Here is a 22,246-nt window from a genome sequence, read left to right on the forward strand (position 1 = left end):
GGAAGTGCTACCAAATACTGAATGAACATGGGTTTGTTTTGTGGGGTTTTTTTCATCTGATGTTTGGAAAAAAATGGATTCCCAGAAATTCTAACCCAGTAATCATAGAATCAGAGAATGGTCCAGGCCAGAGGGGACCTCCAAAGGTCATCCAGTCCAACCTCCCCGCACTCTGCAGGGACATCCCCAACTAGATCAGGCTGCCCAGGACCTCATTGAGTCTCATCTTGAATATCTCCAGGGAAGGAGCCTCAACCACCTCCCTGGGCAACCTGTTCTTGTGTTCCACCATCCTCATAGTAAAGAACTTCTTCCTGATATCCGATCTAAATCTGCCCTTCTCTAGTTTGAAGCCATTGCCCTTTGTCCTGTCACTGCAGGCCTTTGTAAAGTCTCTCTCCATCCTTCCTGTAGCCCCCTCCAGGTCCTGGAAGGCTACTATTAGGTCTCCCCAGAGCCTCCTCTTCTCCACACTGAACACTCCCAGCTCCCTCAGCCTGTACTCAAGGGCTCCAGAGGGCTCCAGACCTGCCCACAGTACTCCAGGTGAGGTCTCACTAGAGCAGAGTAAAGTGGTAGAATCAGCTCTACTTGTGCTGATGTATTGAACAAGCTCTCTGAAATGGCTCTATGAGCTGCCTATGCTGTACCTGTTCAGTAGACTGGCTTATCACAGCCCCAAGGCACTGGATTCTGTGGGTGCATATCACAACACACTGGTCCACATTTCTAGTTCTGGGCAGCTCTAATGGGACACCTATGTGCCTTGACCCATGGCTATGCAGACTGGCTGTAATTTCAACTGGGGCAGCATTGTGCCTTTGTTGTAGAGCAAACACTGTGCCCTGCAAAGGAAGACAAAGTACCCCCAACCACTTTTTCTGTTGTTTGTTTTTGACATTTTAATTTGCAACATAAAATTTGATGAGGACTAGGACAAAGGAAATCACAGGAGGTTTTGCATGTTCTCATGAACTTCAGTGGATGACAGAGAGCTTGTACACCACTCACATGAAGAATGAAACTTCAGCCACTGAACTGCAAGGTTGTTAAAAAACCCCCCACACATGGAAAAATTCCCTACAGAGCCTCATATGGAAGTTATATAAATTCTGCATTGTAGGCAGCATCTCATAAGAAGCAAGTTACATCAAATGATGATGATTTAGTACAATTGGGATCCTGCCAGTCCGCAAAGAAACCACAATCCAGCCTTTTGCTCTTAATTCTTAGTCCTTTGAGGTCTACAAGAAACCAAATTATGTGAGCAATGTCCTTGAAAACACACTCTCTTTAGTCCAGTCACTGCTGGTGCACTTCATTTTCAGCCACTCTGGAAGTGCCTTAAGCTTTGTCTGCAAATTCACTTGGCCTGACATTCGGCAATGCATGATTGACCAGATGGATTTAGGAAACGGCACTGATTGGATGAATCAAATTAAAGGGAAGGGAAGAAGGAAATAAAAGGAAATTATTTTTTTCTCCTCTACTTCCAAAAAACTATAAATAGATATAATTAATTTATTTTAAAGAGTTGCCCAGGTGTCTATGTCCTTATATTGCAAATCACAGCTTTGTGAATGCAGCCCAGCAGCTCTCAGGGATACAGCCACTGTGTAGGGGGAATGGAGCAAAACTAGAAGTGGGTAGATACAGATTGGATGTTAGGAAGAAATTCTTCATCATGAGGGTGGTGAGACACTGGAACAGGTAGCCCAGGGAGGTGGTAGAACCCTCATCCCTGGAGGTTTTTTTAAGGCCAGGCTGGATGTGGCTGTGAACAACCTGATGCAGTGTGAGGTGTCCCTGCCCATGGCAGGGGGCTTAGAACTAGATGATCCTTGAGGTCTCTTCCAACCCTAACAATTCTATGATTCTCTGAGTCTATACAGGGCAGCAGATCTCAGATGACTATCTGAATTACACACTGGTCTACTAGTCTTGTCCTGAGAGCTGGGAAAATAACAGAAGTACAAAAATCTTACAGAATTTTGGCATCAAAAGATACTATTCAAAATCAAAATAGGGATAAATCTAACTCTGTAATATGAACCTGTCCAGATTTTCCTGATGCCAGTGCACAGATGCTTAGGACACATTTTAGATGTCCTAAGGCAGGCTGTAAGATGTTCAGCTTTCGCTCCATCACATTCCCTGGCATCAGATACTGCGACAGCTAGAGCAGAGATCGGGCTAAAGAGAGTGTAATTTCAAGGACATTGTTCACATAATTTTGTGTCTTGTAGGCCTCAAAGCACTAAGAATTAAGAGAAAAAGGCTGGTTGTGTGTGAGGACAGGAAAAAGTAAGCAGAATGGGACTTTATCTTGTTGAAGAAGACAGGCATGTTTGGGCATTGCTAGTGAAAGGCAAGGGAAGGATGTGGCCCCATGATAACAGCAATCCACGCTTCTCAGCAACAGCCTAATGAGCATGCCCCAGTTCAGGCCTATATATTTAGCTTCCTCTCTGTACAGCCCACTTTGTTTGTAATGGCTTACACACAACAGCTATAATCAGTTCTGTTGACTCAGAGTTCCATACATGAGTTACAGCAGAACAGACTGACAGAAGATGGGATTCATCTCAGAAATCTGCCTGGTGGTGGACATGGGTCAGCAACGTACAACTCCCTTCCAAGGAGAGCTGCAACAGACACAGGACCACAGGATGTCAGGGGTTGGAAGAGACCAAAAGAGATCATCGAGTCCAAACCCCCTGCCAGGTCACAGAGGAATGCATCCAGATGGGCCTTGAAAGTCTCCACAGAAGGAAACCCCACAACCTCTCTGGGGAGCCTGTTCCAGTGGTCTGTGTCCCTTACAGTAAAGAAGTTCCCCCCTGTGTTGAGGTGGAACCTCCTGTGATGCAGCACAGCATGGTACCTGCAGTTTCTTCAAAGTATCTGTCATCTTAACATATCCTGGATTAAGAATTTCAGAGCAGAAGCACTAAAACTGATATTTTGTTGGTAGAGGCTAAGTGCTCTGCCCTGGCGATGGCCGTGGCATTGCCTTTTCTGAAGCACACAACATGAGAAAAGGCACAACCTAGGTGCATTTATTCTTTCAGCAACGGAGAAGCCGCGGCACATGGAAAATTGCAGCTTGGCTGACTTAACAGATGTCATACAGACACAGAACAAAGGCATATTTTCTGCCTTTGAGTTCCGCCACTGGATGCTGTTACCTTAAAAAAGCAGCCGTGAAATCAAAAGCTGTGCTCGGCGTTCACGCGAGCAGAAACATTAGGCCTCCTTCGTTTCACTTTGGAAATGCAGCCTTTCAGACAAAGTACAGGACATGAATCACACTGTGTTTTGGCATATCAACCACTCTCCCTGTTTACACAAGTCCTCTCAGAGTGGACCTTCTGTAGGACCACTGTCATGTGCACCTCCTGTTCCTTGCTGCATCCGGAGAAGTGTGGCCAGCAGGTCAAGGGAGGTGATTCTCCCACTCTACTCAGCTCTGGTGAGACCCCACCTGGAGTACTGCATCCAGTTCTGGAGCCCCTATTACAGGAGGGATATGGAGGTGCTGGAGTGTGTCCAGAGAAGGGGCATGAGGGCTGGAGCACCTCTCCTATGAGGACAGACTGAAGGAGTTGGGGCTGTTCAGGCTGGAGAAGAGAAGGCTCCCAGGTGACCTCATTGTGGCCTTCCAGTATCTGAAGGGGGCTACAAGAAGGCTGGGGAGGGACTGCTCAGGATCTCAGGTAGTGATAGGACTAGGGGGAACGGAATGAAGCTGGAGGTGGGGAGATTCAGGCTGGAGGTGAGGAGGAAGTTCTTCCCCATGAGAGTGGTGAAGCCCTGGAATGGGTTGTCCAGGGAGGTGGTTGAGGCCCCATCCCTGGAGGTGTTTAAGCCCAGGCTGGATAAGGCTCTGGCCAGGCTGATCTAGTGTGGGGTGTCCCTGTCCATGGCAGGGGGGTTGGAACTAGATGATCCTTGTGGTCCCTTCCAACCCTGATTGATACTATGATACTATTTAGTAATCTGTGTACTGACACAGATGTGACTTTGAAGCTAAGGAGTAACCTTAAGGCTGAAGTAAGCAATGTATCTTTGTGTCAATTTTGGTTGGTTTTTTTTTAAGAGCAAGATGAATCCCAGTTCTGAAAAAAAGGCATCAGGTGGTATGTAGCCAAGAAACTAAACTCATCCCACAAGCACAAATGAGTGTCAGCAATGTAAGATGCTCTAACAGAGCACCTAGAAACTCTTACGTAAATATGCCACCTAGTGTTTAATTGGGACAAGTTCATTCATAAATCACCTTCATCCATTCCTTCCAAGCTGTTCCCTGCAAGCCTAGGTGGCATACAGTCTGGCTGAGGTATCTGGAGACTGCTTGTCCACCCTCCCTCCCCCAAAAAACTCACCCTACAGCTTTCTCCTTGAAGATTCTCTCCCTCCGCAGGGGCCATTTAGCTCATGATGGACCCTGCCAAATGGGCAATCTGCACTCCCAGACCATCTTTCTCATTTGAGGAACCCACACCTCAGACTGCTATGAGCAATCCAGAAGGCACTGAGAACTGGTCCTGGTGGATCACCCCCACTGTAAAGATCCCAAACAGTCCAAATGGATTTCATAAAAGCTGACCTGTACCACCAGCCAGACAGCACAGGGCAGGGAGTGAAGGAAGCAGAGCTTTCCGCATCTTCCTGCCTACAGCAGCTGGGCACAATCATTCCAAGAAGCAGAGGCACTGCTCCTGGCTTACAACTCGCCAAATTACCACAGCAATAGTTATTGTTTAGATGGATGGATGAACCAATAGCAAGTCAGAGAAAGAGGCTTTGGAAATATAACAACTATTTCTCTGGACAAGCAGCAGAGACATAATTCCTCCTGAGGCTATGGCAAAGTTCTTCCTTGCCTCTAGCCCCTGGTTAACACTGGCACATTGGACTTAAATGCAAACAACTCTCTCACTCCCAACAGAAGAAGTTCTTCCCCATGAGAGTGGTGAGGCCCTGGAATGGGTTGTCCAGGGAGGTGGTTGAGGCCCCCTCCCTGGAGGTGTTTAAGCCCAGGCTGGATAAGGCTGTGGCCAGCCTGCTCTAGTGTGGGGTGTCCCTGCCCATGGCAGGGGGGTTGGAACTAGATGATCCTTGTGGTCCCTTCCAACCCTGACTGATACTATGATACTATGATACTCCAGGTATGTGCATAGCTTAGCCTCTTTTCATGTGCTTAAAACATGCCAATATTATTTTCTTACATTTTCTAATTGAGATTTTCTTGATGCTCTGTCATGGACACTCATTATGTTCCCAAGGATTAAATTCCTACCCTGAGTCACATCATAGCACAAACCATTCTGAATGTTTGGTAATGTCTTGTTTGCACTTTCTCCAGATCCCTAAAAACCTTAAATGAAACTCCTGCCCTGGCAGGAGTTCCTCAGCTCCCTTTCCTCACATTATCAAGCTGCTGCCTATCTTTGCTTGAAATTCCTTTGGCTGCTTTTGGTCCATGCGACCATGTTCATGTGCCAACCAACTGGAAGCAATGTCAAGAGTATGATTTCACAAGACATTGCACTACTTTGCTAAAAATCCAGTTGCTCTGCATCCACTGCATTCTTTTCCTGCAGTACTTTTGTAAATCTTTCAAAAAGGCAATCAAGTCTAACTGGCAGTATTCATCCTATATAACCCACACTGACGCCTAGGCGCAGCCCCACTGTTCTCCAGGGCTAAGAATATATTGCAAGAATGAGTCCATTGCTACACTTGTACATTTCACACCACAATGCCCTCCTTTCCAAATATTAGCAGTTATAAAATTCACAGAATCACAGAATTAAACAGGGTTGGAAAAGACCTCCGACATCACCAAGTCCAACCTATTACCCAGCACCATCTAATCAACTAAACCACAGCACCAAGTGCCTTCTCCAGGCTTTTTTAAACACTTCCAGGGACAGCAGCTCCAAAAATCCAAAATCACTAGTTCCTGACCTTTGCACTCAAGCCTCAGCTGAGAATGCTGTCCACAGCACATGGCCAGTACTAGCTGTCATCCTGCCCAGGCTGCTGCCTTCCTCTGCCTGTCAGCTCCAGTGAGCTCTGCTAGCCCTGTGGATGAGAATGCAGCTGACTGATAGCTGCTGATCCCCACACCTGGATTCACACTACTCAAGCTTCATTCTGAGGGTGCAGGCTGCTGAGCTGGCTCTTTGTGGCAACAGCCCAGATCAGACAAAGAACATTTGCTTGGGCTCCATACATAACTTGAGTGTGTACCTGTCTTAAAGGTAAGACCTTCTGCACCTTATGTATGGAAAAAGTAGATATGACATACAGGTTTTGTGCTCAGTGATGATAACATCCAGAGTGTGATGGGACAAGTGCCAGTGAGAATGTAGGGACATAGAAAGAGGCCAGGACATTCCTTGGCAGGAGGTCTTCAAGGCATGCAGGATATAGAAAAGGAACAACTTAGTGCATCTTGGCTAGCTTTAAGCATTTCATGGAAGCCAGGGACATAAAGATCATAGCTGCAGGTAATTTCTCACTAGTGAAGTGACAACTCAGAATTGAATCACAGAATGGTTGGATGTGACCTTAAAGATCACATCATTCCACCCCCCAACACAGGCAGGGACATCTTGGAAGTTGCAGACAGGTGAGGGTCAGGCTCTTCTCCCAGGCAACTTGTGACAGGACAAGAGGGCATAGCCTGAAGCTGTGCCAGGGGAGGTTTAGGTTGAATATTAGGAAGCCCTTCCTCACAGAAAGGCTGATTAGGCTCTGGGATGGACTGCCCAGGGAGGTGGTGGAGTCACCATCACTGGAGGTCTTTAAGAAAAGATTGGATGTGGCACTTGGTGGCATGGCTTAGCTGATGTGGTGGTGTTAGGTCATAGACTGGACTTGATGATCTCAGAGGTCTTTTCCAGCCTCAATAATTCTGTGATTCTATGATTCCACTAGACCAGGGTGCTCAAAGCCCTGTCCAACCTGGCATGGAACACTTCCAGTGAGGGGGCATCTCTGGGCTACATGTCCCAGTGCTGCACCACCATTACTGTAAAGAATCTTTTCCTAGTACCTGATGTAAATTAACCCTCTTTCAGTTTAAAACCATGATGTCTGTCCTGTCACTGCTGTTCCTGATAAAGAATCCCTCCTCATCTTTCCTGTAGGCCTCCTTTAACTAGTGGAATGCTGCTGTGAGGTCTCACTAGAGCCCTCTTGTCTCTAGTCTGGAATGTACTCTCCTCCCATGCTCCTTAGTTACATTGTTAAGATGTCTTCATCTAAACAGGGCGATTCAGAGTCTAAATAGTATTTCTTTTCAGTCACAGAAAATCATGGAGAAGTAGGAATAGAAGGTACTTTAGGTTTTATCTCCTCCAGCCTGCCTCCAGGTATCAGTGCTATCTGTGCCTTTTCTCCCAGAGCTTTTCTAACATGTTTCTGTGACCTATAATGAGGGAGGTTTTGTCATTCTCTCAGGCACTCAACCCTGTGTTTCACTGTTCTTCCTTTACTAAATCCCTTAACAGCTAACCTGCTATGTTCATGACTGTGTATTTCAGGTCTATCATCTCTTGTTATGCCCAGTATGAGCACAAAGGACAGGTTATTTTTTCCCTTGTAATTAGTCAAGCAAAGGCCTGACCTAAACAAGTACATCACTGAAACCATTTATTTTCTAAGCAAAATCTAAAGGATAACTATTAGTTGCTTTAAACATTTACCTTTTGACAGTAATCCCAAGTCCTTCACTAACAGAAATAACTCTCTGATTCTTCAGAAGTTGAACATTGCCTTCCAAGATCGAAACATGGCAGTTTAGAGGTGCTTGTAAAGGTTTAGTGCCTATCCCTACACAATGTCTATTTCTAACTCTATGTGAGATAACCAAGTACAGATTTGTCTTTTAAAAATGGCTTTTCATTTTCCAGTGACAATAAAATTAAATGTTTATGCCCAAGGCTCCACCCCAGTCCCTGTGGAACTTTGTTAGTGCTAATTTCATACAATCAAACTATGTAAAGAGTATAAAATCCAAGGCCAGGAAAAGAAATAATTAAATATATAAGGCTTTTGTTTTTAATAAAACAAACTAAGCATGGTTATTATGCAACAAATATTTAGCTTTATTAGAATCATTAATATGTTCCTAACAGGAAATTACCCAAGAGGCAAAGATTAATGTATGCATTCAGCAAAGCCTCGCTGCAGATACAGTCTTGTACCTGAAGAGCCAAGGGGTGTTTGCCTTTGGACTCCTATGAGCACTTCTGGTGTATTTAATCACTTTTAGTACCAATGTGACATTCTCACTTGAGAACATTTCAATCTGCTGTTCTGGTATTCAGGTGTGAAGTTCTTTCATCGCTCCCATTTGGCAAGCTTTCTAAAGCCCTGGATTGGGAAACATTTTGGTGGTAACAAATCTCATATTCAGCTTTGCTCCACATGCTTAGCGGGGCCCTAAATTGCTCCAAGACTCAGTGAAATCTGTGGGGATCCTCCCATTAATTTTAGTAGCATTTGGATCAGATCACAGGATCACAGCATTGTTTCGGTTGGACAAGACCTCTAAGATCATCAAGTCTAGCCATTGACCTAACATCACCAAGGCCATTAAACCACATCCCAGTGTGGCAATGCCAGTGACGAGCAGTGTGAGCAATCTGGCAGTGCAGGCTTAGAGGCTGCCATGGAGGTAGGCCATGCTCAGCATAAGTGCAGAGCCAGCTAGCAGTGCAGCAAAACAGTGCTGTGCCTGCAGCATGTAACTAAATCAGGACACTGGTAGCTATAAACACAGAGAGTTATCTTGGGACAACAGGACATGCACCTGCATCAACAACCTGACTTGTTGTTAGTAGTTGGACCAATAATCTATAATAGTGTGATGTGTGGTCACTCATAGGGAACCAATGAAGCTATGCCAACAAGGCACTCTGAGTTTATATAAGTTGTAGAGTTCCCTTGATAGGCACTTCTGCCTTTCTTTTCCCCCCTTCTTTGCTTTACTTTACTGTGCTATACTCGCGCTATACTGGAACAATAAAGGAACAATACTCGATCATACTGGTCAGCTGTATCGACTCCCATCTCCGTCCTGTTATCCCAGAGTGCCACATCCACACATTTCTTCAACACCTCCAGGGACAGTGACTCCACCACCTCTCTGGGCAGCGTGTTGCAATGCCTGACCACTCTTTCCATAAAGAGATTTGCCCTAATATCCAGTCTAAACCTCCCTGGCACAATTTCAGGCCATTTACTCCCATCCTATCACCTGACACTAGAGAGAAGAGATCGACCCCCATCATATCATATCTGTTGCATCACATCATCCCTGTAAAACAGCATTGTCTCCAACTTACAAGCTCTCTTCAGGCATAATCATATCACTTATTCTGCTTAAGGCAAAAGTCATGAGTCCTAGGCTGATGCTAATAACATAAACCATGAACCTGGAGAGATGTTAACAGCTCAGACAAGCAATGTAAGCAAACACTTTGCAATGGAACCTCTCTTTCTCTTGATCCCCTCCATTTGCATTACTGTTAAAATGAATCCAAATTAACCCTCTCAAAAATCCTTGCCCAATCAGGCAAAACATTACGTGTTAGTTAGGAATGCCACGGTCACTCCTGTGTCAGAGGATGCCACAAAGCAGCATCCCTTTGCTTGTGCATAAATACAGACAGCCAGAAGGAAGGAACTGAAAAAGCTCATTTCCATGGGTTTACTTTGGTAGCATTGTTATTTTTCTGTCTTAGGGATTGCCTAACTTTATATTTATGATGCTTTAAACAACAACTACAAAAAAGAGATGCTGTGAGGAGTCACAGCTGGAAAATACAGGAGAAGGCCAACACTGAAAGACAAAAGAAAATAATCAGCCAGCTATATTTTCAGTGAGATGGTGTTTGTCACTCAGAATATAACACTGCTAAAAATACATATAGTGCATTCATGTAAACCTCTCCTCCCTGTGGTATAATGCCAGACAGTACTCTGGATGAAATCACTACTGAACTGCTAACAGTTACTCCAAGCAGACAACTGGATACGTAGTTAAGTACTCATGTCAGGGCATGCTACAATTAAGCACACACCTGATAACCTGTGTGGAGCACACTACTCTTGCAGGACAAGCCTGAGTGACTAAGGAAAGGAATTAATTACTCCCAAAGTAATTTTTGTGTATGAGTTTGTTGCTCCTAGCTGTACCTTTTATCACGGCACGTGCTCCTGAAATCTGCAGCTAAAGGCCACTCTGACGTGCAGGCTTTATGTTCATGCTTCTCAGTGTGGTGTCTGAGCACCTTGCAGGCAAAATCAGTACTGCCAGGGAGAAGTCTCTCACCAGTTCTGTGGCTGTGCATATAGGAGTATGTGATAGTTTCAGGCTATGCCTTCAACATTTTTCACAGATCTTAAACAGAAAGCAGTAAAGTGTAAACAAAACACTATTGGGTGTAAGAAGGAAAATAAAGATCATTCTAAACAATACCATTGGAAGAGATAAGGGACTAAAACTAGTTGTCCCAAAACAACTTCTCTCTTCTCTTGCTTCTTTGCTCTGGGAGAGATACTGACTTGCTTCTGCTTGACCTTAGCTGCATTGTTTTGGTTAGTCTAACTTCTACGCTCCTTTCTCTTCTCCTTTTTGTACAGGGGGGGAAGGGGAAGGCAGGGAAGGAGAAGCTAGTAGCTTCCCCTGGTCTTTGCCCAGGGGCATTCTCATGGTAAATATCTGTATATATTGTAAATGCTGTATATTTTGTACATATTCATTGCATTTCATTGTAGAGTGTAGTTTTGCTTGTAAATACAGCTTTCATTTGCTTCCGACTGAGCTGGTCTGGCAAAGTTAATGTTGGGGGGGAAATTTCATCCCACCACAGAGGAAGACTGTAACTCCTAATAAAAGAAGGTGGTGGGTTGTTAATATCCCTGCAGAACAGGGCATTTTAATTTGTTCTGACCACATGAAACAATGAGTACAGTTACAGACCAGGGTCTCCAGGAACAGATGCTCCTGCTCACTATCTTCTTAACTCCATGGTCTACTGCTGGGACAGCTCAACACCCTACAGCTCTCATGTAGGAGGAAATGCTCAACATCTGGGTAGACATCCCAGCAGAGAGTTAAACACTAGCTGGCAACCTGTAATAGGATCATTAGAGGAGCTGCAGAATGGGAAGAATAATGAATAAATGAAAGACTGAAAAGATTTCGTTATCGTTAGCTAACAGCAGTACCTGTAGAAAATTCAATGAAGAGACATAAATGGAGGAGTAAGATGAGGCTAAAAGGCCTGCAGGAAGGGATGTGGGGTGAATAACAATGTAGAAGTGTAAATACATAAAATAAACCCAAACCAGGCGTGCTCTTAAAATTGCCTCTCCCTTGTGCAGTTTTGATGTGTGGAGAACTGTGCTGCCCCTAACAAATTTAGTTCCATAACCAGATTACATCCCCAATTAAGGGATGCTAGAAAACAGCCTTGTCTGGAAGTCCTGCATTTTCTTCAGTGAGAAACTGTGAGCAGCGTGACTAATACTGGTCAGGCTGCACCTCGAGTACTGTGTCCAGTTCTGGGCCCCTCAGTTTAGGAAGGAGGTTGACTTGCTGGAATGAGTCCAGAGAAGGGCAACAAAGTTGGTGAGGGGTTTGGAACACAGCCCTATGAGGAGAGGCTGAGGGAGCTGGGGTTGCTTAGCCTGGAGAGGAGGAGACTCAGGGGTGACCTTATTGCTCTCTACAACTACCTGAAGGGAGGTTGTAGACAGGCAGAGGTTGGTCTCTTCTCCCAGGCAACCAGCACCAGAACAAGAGGACACAGTCTCAGGCTGCACCAGGGGAGGTTTAGGCTGGATGTTAGGAAGAAGTTCTACACAGAGAGAGTGACTGCCCATTGGAATGGGCTGCCTGGGGAGGTGGTGGAGTCACCATCATTGGAGGTGTTCAGGAGGAGACTTGATGGGGTGCTTGGTGTCATGGTTTAGTTGATTAGGTGGGTTGGATTGGTTGATGGGTTGGACACAATGATCTTGAAGGTCTCTTCCAACCTGGTCTGGTTCTATTCTCTATTCTATTCTATTCTATTCTATTCTATTCTATTCTATTCTATTCTATTCTATTCTATTCTATTCTATTCTATTCTATTCATAAGGACAGTAACACCAACTACTACTTCTAGCAAAGCTACACTTCCTTTCCTGTCACCTCTGCCTTTACAGGAGTAGCTTTCTTATCTGTCTATTATTCGTGGGGGATTTTCTGCCGAGGAAAATCTGCCACCTTCCAGACTGCTCTGTAATACGCTTGTCATTTTCAACTCTTCAGTCCTAGCTGCAGCATTAACCACAGGATCTGTCATTCGCACTTAAATGCTTGGTGCTGAATTCTAGCAAAGAGAGTGGCTGACATGCCAAGCAGCAGCACAGTTTTCCTGCACTGTCTTGCTGCCTAGTGAAAAGGTCACACACACCTCACTCTTGGTTTAGCTCAAACCACCACAATGTTCTTTACAGACCACCATTGTTTTAAATGCCTCTGGCTGCAGCTGGCAGGTACTTGCAACCAGAAAGCAGAACAAGTGCTGCAGCCCAGGCTCCATGCAAACTCGTATTTCATGTGCAACCAGTATGTTTGAACTGACTGAGCCAGATCCTACTTGCAGAGAAACTGATGGGAGCTTTGCCAGGGTCTGAGTAAGCGGAGACCTGGCACTGACAAAACCTTCCTTAATCTTTACTGCGTTTACAAACAGTTTGTCTTCTGTCAGATAGGTTAAGAACATTCTTTTGGTAAATACTTTAAGCTCAACCACTGCCAGAGCTTTTAACTCCAGCCTGCCATTGTCATCATGTCCCCTGTGCTAACACGAATACTTCAGAAGCTATAAGGCAATGCAAACCAAGGAACTGCTCCTGCCTAAGATCAACATAGCAAAGAAACAAGGTGTGGGGCAGAGCCTTTGCCTGACACAGCATCCAGGTCCTATCCAAGGCATGGGACAACTGTGGCAGTGCATAGGGCAAGTCACAGCAGTGAGAATGAAAGTGCAAGAGCAGGGAACCGGGATGGTTTCTCATCAGCAATCACAACAGCTTTTATCTGATCAGAGCACTCATGAAAATTGAGCTTGGGTTTACTTCCAACAGTTCAGGTCTTTGACTATACTTTCCTAATTACACTTGCCAGTGTAGGACTAGAAACTTAGAAATCTTTTTTTTCCCTTGCCTGAGATACAAGGACCACTGATGCAATAAGTGCAGGAGTTGCAGGGTAACATGGGATGTGACAGCAATAAATGTTTCAGAACCACACTACTGCACATTTTTCACTCCTACAAGTGAAGACTATTTGTTTACAGCAAGGGACACTTCTCCTACATTCACTAGTAACATGAATTACTGGTAATTAAGTACAGGACATACCAGTATCAGGTGCTTATCTGCCCTACATCTTCTAGTACTTGCCCCAAGTAGAGCCTTCCATAAGCAGAGCAAACGCAAAGTAGGTGATGACAAATTGTCCAAGCTTAAATCACAACCTCAATCAGACAACAAGCAATCTTAATGACAATTGCCTGCACTCTTCAGAAAGTATTTGCAGCATGCTGTTCTCCCCCAACACTTTGTTCCTAAAAATGATTGCAGTTCTTTGCAGACCAAAGCTATTTGGACTAAATATTTGCAATCTGTGTCTACAAATCTAGCACCTCTTTAAAGTCAGACAGTAATAACTTTCAGATGAAGCACTGGCACTGTCTTAAAGTGCAAACATTTTCTTAGGCCTGTTACAAAAACCCCCATGGATAAAAAGGCATGAACAACAACAGCTTAATCCAGCCCATGTATCACACCCCGCTTCTGGAACAGGCACGACTCCACTAATTACAACCTCAAAGAAATTATCATTATGGGAACAGACAGGTACCCCAGGCAGTACCAAGACATTTCATCTAAATGCAGGCTTCTCCTGCCAGCCCACGCCTTGGTGGCCCCCTTCCATCGACCTACCCCACGGGGAGCAGTGGCGCTGGAGCGACTGAGACACTGAATAATCGCCACAGCCAGTGTGGGAGGTGACAGAATGAGCAGACTCCCCAGATGGTGTTAACAAACCTGCTAAGGAGACAAATGCCTTCAGCTTCACTTTCACACTCTGGAATTGGTTTCAGTATAAAACAAAATCTCACTTGTAAAAAGCCTAATCTGTAGGAGTACTGATGCCTAACCTTAGAGCAGTGAATTCCCACCTTCCTCTCGAGAAATAATGGAAGCTTCATCCTGCATGTATGGCTTCCCCTCCATCATTTCAGAAACATTCAAAACACTCTACAATAAAGCAGCTTGGTTACCAAAAGAAGGCATTTTACCTGTTCAGTTGGTCAGAGAAAACATACTTCATACAAAACTCTCTGATTTTTCACACATGCAGCAAAGCAATGTCACACCGAATATTCATCCACTTATTTCTTGGGGTCTGGAATGTATTGGAGCAATTGAAGTGGGTGAAGGATTTAATTTGTGGGCAAACCATGGCCTTTGTCTAAAATGCTGTACAACATATGATAGCCTCAAGCAAAACATCTGATACAACTCACACTGAACTACCACTCCCCCATGTTATTATTACATTTTAGAAGACTTTTAAAGTTGATACAAAACCACTCACTAAATTGCCTTTACCCTTCTTTCTCTCTCTGTCCTCTTTCTGACAGATGTTTGGTATTTCACCAGTTCAGTTCAAGGCCCAGTCCATACTTTATCTGAAGTTACTGTGAGGAATAAATGGGAATCTTGATGCCTGAATCTTTGTCACAGGATTACACAGGATGTTAGGGGTTGGAAGGGACCTCAGGAGACCATTGAGTCCAACCCCCCTGCCAGAGCAGTACCATAGAATCCAGTGCAGGTCACACAGGAATGCATCCAGATGGGGCTTGAAAGCCTCCCGAGAAGGAGACTCCACAACCTCTCTGGGGAACCTGTTCCAGTGCTCTGTGACCCTCATAGCAAAGAAGTTCCTCCTCCCTCACAGTGAAGAATCTCCTTCTCATGCTGAGGTGGAACCTCCTGTGCTGTAGCTTATATCCACTACCCCTTGTCTGCTACCCAGACCTCTCATGAGCTTCCCTCAGAAACATATGAATCAAAAGCAAACACGGTAAGCTTCACCATACAGACTTAAGTGATTTTCTTTCCTTGCTGACAATTTACTTGCAATGAACCTTCTTTACATGGATTTGCATGAGATGATGAAAAACTACTGGTACCAGTAGAGAAACCCATATGAGTCCTAACTATCAACAGTGAGGCTTCAGCTGCTACAGCAGATCTTCAGCCTGTGAGCCGATCACTCTGCCTTTTTAGCCCCACTCCTCTTATAGCTGTGATTGCTCCTACTCCTCCTGGCAAGAAAAATATGGCAGAAACAGCTGCTATTCCTCGTGCTGCTTTCCCTCCGTAGGAAGAAGGCAGAGAGAGTTGCCAACAGTGTAACAGCTTAGCTGAAGCCAGCTATTTTTATACAGCAGTGCAGCCACACAGCCCCGAAAACTAGATGAGCACCGATCCTCCTAAAGAGCCACAGTACTGCTTTTGGCATCACAAGCTGCCTCAGAGGCAAATAATACTCTGAACACTTTAACTTCATTCAGCCACAATGCAAAAGAAGACCTAACCCAATCACTAAAAGAGATTCAGAGGTGTATTTTCACTATTGACAACAAGATACATCAAGGTCAAACATTTTCAAGCACCAGCATCTAAGGATGCAGCTCTCCACTCACTCTATGCCAGTAGCATCATTTTTTAAGCTGTTGCCAGAAAAAAAGACTTGCCCTCTTCTACTCATATGAGGTAGATCAGGTAGCAGATCTGACTGAACATTCAAAGGACTTTTCTTCTGGCTGAGTTTTTAGTCTGGAGCTGTTTTCTAGTGTCACCTACCATGTAGCTGCATAAAACTGAACATCAGCAAAGGGAGCTGTGAAGGAGGGAGGGCAGGGATCCCTGCAGCAACAGTTTGCCTTCTTTGGTTTAAAAGAGTTTTTTTTACAGTTCTACTCAAAACTGCCCTGGCTGAAAAAGGAGACTCCACCACCTCTGTGGGGAGCCTGTCCCCTCCCCCTTGACACCCAACCCTCAGATATTTATAAACATTTATTAAATTCCTTCTCAGTCTTCTCTTCTCCAGACTAAACAGCCCCAGGTCTCTCAGCCTCTCCTCACAGGGCACATGCTCCAGTCCCTTCATCATCCTCACAGCCCTCCACTGGACTCTTTTGAGCAGATCTCTGTCCCTCCTGTACTGGGGAGCCCACAACTGGACACAATCCCAGACCCAGTTACTTGAGCAATTATTACTACTGAGAAATCCAAACCAGTACATAATCAGACAATGCAGATATGTGACCTTAATAGATAGCAACTACTCTGGAAATGTCTTGGAGTGATGAGGAATCACACAAAAAAGCTGATCTTGTTTCATGCTCAATATTACTATATGGCAACAAATCCACTCTTTGCTTCCCAAATACAAACCAGCTCTAGCTCCCAACTAGCTGGCCAGCACACTGACCACTAAAGTAAATCACCAGTCACATTGCAGAGCTACACTTTCAAGTGGCAGTAAAGTCAATTCAGCACAAACACCAGACTCAAAACAGAGGTGTCTTCAGCAGCTCTTACTGCCTAATCACCTCGAAAATGAAAATATCCACATCACTTCTCACAAGATTGTTTTACACCTAATTTTACATCCTTAGGTGGCTACTAACTTACTAATTTATCATCATGGAAATAAGCCATTGTCCATACAATGCTATGGAATCTGGGTGCATGAGAGAAGCAGATCAAGGAAAGCCCACTCCATATGAGAAGACTGAGAAGAAAGGGAAGCAAGCACATAATATCCCAATTTCAGACCCACAGGAAGAAAGGCAAGAAAACACACAGTATCCCAATTTGAGACCCATCCACCAAAGACTGGGCAGAAAAGAGAAGTTTTTCACAATGGAACAGAAAGATAACAAACTTGAGCTATGGTGAAGGGTCAGTGGGAACCAGTTTCTTAATCCTTCTTTGGAATAGGCTTGAATATATGTGGACAAAGAACAGTAACTTGTGAATGATTTTAGGTACAGCTCCTATGTCAGACTATAGATATATATATACATGTCTGTATGTAGGTATTTAGACAGCAAAAACATTTGCATTTGGTACTGCAAAAACCTTTGCATTTGGTACTTATTAGAAAGCTTTCATCATAAGCTCCAGTCAGATATTAGTCTGGATCCGAGATCACATATAACAGGATATAAACTTTGCAGTGGGATAGTAATACTTACTGAAGCACAGAAAAATAGAATCAAGTCTTTTGTCAAAACACCACTTTTTTTTCCTCTCAGATTTGATTGAAAGACTGGCATTAATTGCCCAAGCTCTAAACTGAGTGCTTACCTTTTCAACTGGAGTATTTTCTTCACTGGTTACACTTGCTTTTCTTGATTCATTTTTTGTCCTGCTCAGCCTCCGTGAGACTTTTTCTCTAAGCAAAGTAGCATATCCAATGTGCTCATAGATGGGGTTTGTTGTCATTTTGGAGATATACTCAGAAGCCTTTGTTTCTATATACAGTGTTATCAAGCCATCTGTAACCAGGTCGTGGATCGATTCAAATCTTTTCTCCCCCACAAAGTGCTTTCCATCATAGAACAGCCTGTAGTTTAGGGTCTGATTCCCAAATCTGCACACACCAGAACAAAAGGAGGGAGAGAAGAGGGAAGAGTGAAAAGGGAAAATCCATACTGGCAGAACACTCAGCAGGAAATTTCTCTGACAAATCTATGGAATACAGACATATATTGGCATTCAACAAGTCCAAGTGCCAGGTTTTGTGCTTTGGCCACAACCACATGCAGTGCTGCAGGCTGAGGTTGGAGTGGCTGGAGAGCAGCCAGGCAGAAAGGGACCTGGGGGTACTGTACTAGTTGATAGCAGCTGAACATGAGCCAGCAGCATGCCCAGGTGGCCAAGAAGGCAAATGGCATCCTGGCCTGCATCAGAAATAGTGTGTCCAGCAGGAGCATTGTGCCCCTGTACTCTGCACTGGTTAGGCCACACCTTTAGTCCTGTGTCCAGTTCTGGGCTCCTCAATTTAAGAAGGACATTGAGACACTTGAACGTGTCCAGAGAAGGGCAATGAGGCTGGGGAGAGGCCTTGAGCACAGCCCTGTGAGGAGAGGCTGAGGGAGCTGGGGTTGTTTAGCCTGGAGAAGAGGAGGCTCAGGGGAGACCTTATTGCTGTCTACAACTCCCTGAAGGGAGGTTGTAGCCAGGTAGGGGTTGGTCTCTTCTCCCAGGCAACCGGCACCAGAACAAGAGGACACAGTCTCAAACTGTGCCATGGGAAGTTTAGGCTCAAGGTGAGGAGAAAGTTGTTCATAGAAAGAGTAATTGGCCATTGGAATGTGCTGCCCAGGGAGGTGGTGGAATAACCGTGCCTGGAATCCCATTCTTGAGTCAAAGATTCAAAGCTAGGAGGTTGGGTTAACTGGTCCTTGTGTATAGCATCAGAAGAGCAAAACTCTGCACATTTTGTTGGGCATTCAATCCCAGCTGTTTAAACCTTGGTTTTTTTTTCCACTCACATTAATACATGAATATCCAATTTGTTCCTGAATTCAGTTCATGATTTTATAAGTAGTTGTTCAGACAGATTCAGAAATCATGCTGTTGTGTCAAAACAACAGGCACTTTGCCACAATCCCCCTCCTTTGGTAGCTCTTTTTTATTCTCTATTTTGAAATCTTGACAAAACTCTTAAAAAAAAACCCAACCCAAGAAGAAGGCATTTGTTCTTTTTCAGCTGACAAAAGTTGATTTTAATTTACACCACATTTTGGTTGGCATGACTCACCAGCTTTTCCAGCTCTACCATCTGCACATCAGTACAAATTCTGAGAGGGATTTCAGCACCATATTGTAGCTACAAGGGGTAACTCCTTAAAGGATTTTTCTTACTGGCTTACCAAGCAAAAGAGGAAAACTGCAGGCTGTTATTTTGTGAATATCCCACAGAAGTAATACTTCTGTAAACATTGCCAAGTGTTTTCAAGGAGCTTGGTTTTGTCAGAATCCAATAGAATACCTGGTCCCCTTGTTCCTAACTCACAGCAGATATCAGACTGTCACATGGGCAAGTTTCAAATGGCACAGTTACACCAGAAAAGCTACCAGTGAGGAGCAGGGAGGTTGTAGATGGTGTTCCCACTGAATTTTGCAGTCAGATGAGTAGCAGACTCTTACTTCTCTGAGCAGTGGCATCCCATGTTTCACACTGTATTTATACAGCAAGTTTGAATTCCAGTAAGGGAAGAATACTGTAGTCTGGTATGCTGCCTTTGACAGCTGGTTAGCCACCAGGCTTAATGATTTTCCAGGTTTATCCAGGATTATTTTCTCCCATGGTTGCCAGTGTATCTGTATAACGCATCACTGAGCTCAGAGGACAACCTGGCTGTGTCCTCTGTTGGGACACTCCCATGTTCTGTACTCCCTCACATCTCTTACAGAGATTTCAAGAAGTTCCATTCTTGGTAACACTCAACTTTATGTACCAAGAATTTTGAGGACAGGCACAGCTTGCATCAGGAAAGAGCCAACTGCTAAAGGAGTGACAGAATTGTGCAGTACTGTGATTGTCAAACTGCTGACAAGAGGGCATAAAATCACTCTGTCACCATAAAGTGGACAGAGATTTCACTCAGAAGGGATTGATATAATCTGCTCCTTTAAACACATCTCCATTAGAACTATAAGCCTCTATTAAAACAGTGTTTACCTGAGAGCGAGGGTATAGCAGCCGGGTTGCCTCTGGCTTTCTCTAAGAATATATGCTCCTTCTACACCAGCAAGTATTTCATCTGCTTGCTCTCGTGAAATGATCCCGTGAAACCTAAGGGAAGACATCTCAGTGACTTACAGAACAACCTGAGCAGAAGCACCTACTTCTCCAGCCTAGAAACCGTTTGAAAACTTCTGTACTACACAGCAGCATGGTTTGAGCCATCAGGACAGTGGCCAAGCAGCTAGAAATGGAGAGACAGTCATCTAGCTTGGGAAGTCCAACACAGAGGTAAAACAAAGCTTACACAGGCAAAAGAAAAATGACACTGTAGAATGGAATGGAATGGAATGGAATGGAATGGAATGGAATGGAATGGAATGGAATGGAATGGAATGGAATGGAATGGAATGGAATGGAATGGAATGGAATGGAATGGACCAGACCAGGTTGGAAGAGATCTTCGAGATCACTGCATCCAACCGATCATCCAACACCACCTAATCAACTAAACCATGCAACCAAGCACCCTGTCAAGTCTCCTCCTAAACACCTCCAATGATGGTGACTCCATATATGCAGTTTCACTCAGCATAATGCTCAGCTGCACCCAGTGATTGTTTTTTTTCCTGTAAATGTTCCCTTTTTACACAACTTTTCTCCTCTTTTTCATCTCAGGCTATGCCACTCTTCCTTGTTTCTCTTCTAAAGGCCTTACAACAGAATTGAAAACTAGGCACAGAGGCATCACTTTTGTTTTTTTCCTTTTTTTAATGGAGATGACAAAATGAGAGAGAGATCATTCTTAGTATCAGTTCACTTAATTTTTTATGTTAACATTGCTTCCTCAAATGTGTAAGGGAAGCTGAGACAAGAAATGGCAAGGGGACGTAAGAAAAATACTGCTCTCCTCCTACCAATGAGCTCCATTCAGTGTTGGAAAAAAAGCAACACTTCTCTGATTCTTTTGTCACTGCTGTATGAAGTAAGGAAGAGGCCCTGCAATGCACAATTAACCTTACAATGATCAATATTTAGCAGTGATCTTTCCGTAAGTACCAGCGCAGTCTTTACAGCGGTTTGAGTCTTAACTCCTACACACATTTTGCTAGCTGATAAGTCTCTGTGTATCCCCTTAGAGGTTTTGAAAGTTTCTATCTTTGCTGCTGTCTGAAAAAAAAAAGGAACTAAAATGTGCTGGCCTTCAGCATCTTCTCTTTTCTGACAGCACATGCAAAGCGGCATGTCTCTAACGCTGCCTCTGGCTCAATAGTGAAAGAGAAGATAAAAACACATTGGCTGTAAATGCAAGCAACATTCTGTTCTCTTTATGTTGCCTTCTCACAGCTGGCAGAGGTTGAAAATATTAGGTCTAGGTGATCTTTCAGTTCAAAAATATGTAAAGTGGTTCCTCTGTGCTGGTGGGGGATGCACTTATTTACTGCCACATCCGAACTGAAACAAGCACCTCCTAGATGACATAATTTAAGCATGTCTTTACCAGTAAACTCATGACAATTCACAGCTCTTGTTTAAAATAATGAGTATAAGCTATTCACCACTGGAAAATCTACATTTAACAGATACCTGATCAATCTGTTGCTGTTCACTATAAAATACAGCAGGCTTCAGGTTAGATGCTAGGAAAAGAAGCACACCTGTCTATTCTCACTTTGAGAGATCACTTGGATAGGATGCTTGGGACACCTGTGAAATGTCTTTAACCGTGAGTGGTAAGCACTGAGTAATCTGAACTTTCCCATGGGCATTTTTGGTACATTTTTATAAGGGCATTAAACCAGCTTGTACATGGCACAAGATCTCCTGAACTTCGACACCTGCCTCTGACAGCAGCTGACAAGGAATGCCTACAGAAGGAGCACGGGAAGCAGTGACATATTTTGTTCACTTCACATCACTGCCTATCTATCATGGGCTGAGCTAGAAGATGTGCCTGATCAGCTGTGACCTTACCCTTCATGAGTCTGAGAATCTCACTCCTAAACCCTTTAATATCTTTATACTTTTGGCCTCTGCATGGCAATGAACTTGAGAGGAACACTGTGTATGTTCCCCTCTTGGACACCCAATGGGGAAGACTTGTCAATTTTCCTCCTATGGTAGGAGCTGCATCTCTTTGCTCAACTATTGCTGCATTTTGCTGTACCTTTCATTTCTTCTGCATCCTTTCTAAATGGGAGGGAGAAGGAAGGGGCAGAGAGGGACCAGGACTATGTGCACTATTTAAAATGCACTCACATCATAGATTTATATAATAATGTAGTTGTTCCCCCCCCCTTTTTTCTTTCCCTGGAAATTCCAAATTCACTTTCCAAGCACTACTGAGCACTGAGACAAGTGCTTTTATAGCATTGTCCCAGTGGTTCTGAAATC

At 44.2% G+C, this 22,246-nt stretch overlaps 1 protein-coding gene across 1 annotated transcript in view; it reads right to left on the reverse strand.

Annotated features, from left to right (window-relative positions):
- Positions 1 to 22,246, reverse strand: part of CHN2 (chimerin 2) — a 216,492-nt gene that overhangs the window by 67,595 nt on the left and 126,651 nt on the right. The window contains exons 5-6 of the mRNA XM_068152369.1: positions 19,850 to 19,963; positions 17,467 to 17,752 (exon numbers count right to left, since the gene is read on the reverse strand). Coding sequence (XP_068008470.1) covers positions 17,467 to 17,752; positions 19,850 to 19,963 — 400 coding nt within the window. The remainder of the gene's footprint in view (positions 1 to 17,466; positions 17,753 to 19,849; positions 19,964 to 22,246) is intronic.

The sequence above is a fragment of the Melanerpes formicivorus genome, unplaced genomic scaffold (genome assembly GCF_026170545.1).
Source record: "Melanerpes formicivorus ecotype bairdi unplaced genomic scaffold, bMelFor1.0.p_v2 SCAF_23, whole genome shotgun sequence".
NCBI lineage: Eukaryota > Metazoa > Chordata > Aves > Piciformes > Picidae > Melanerpes > Melanerpes formicivorus.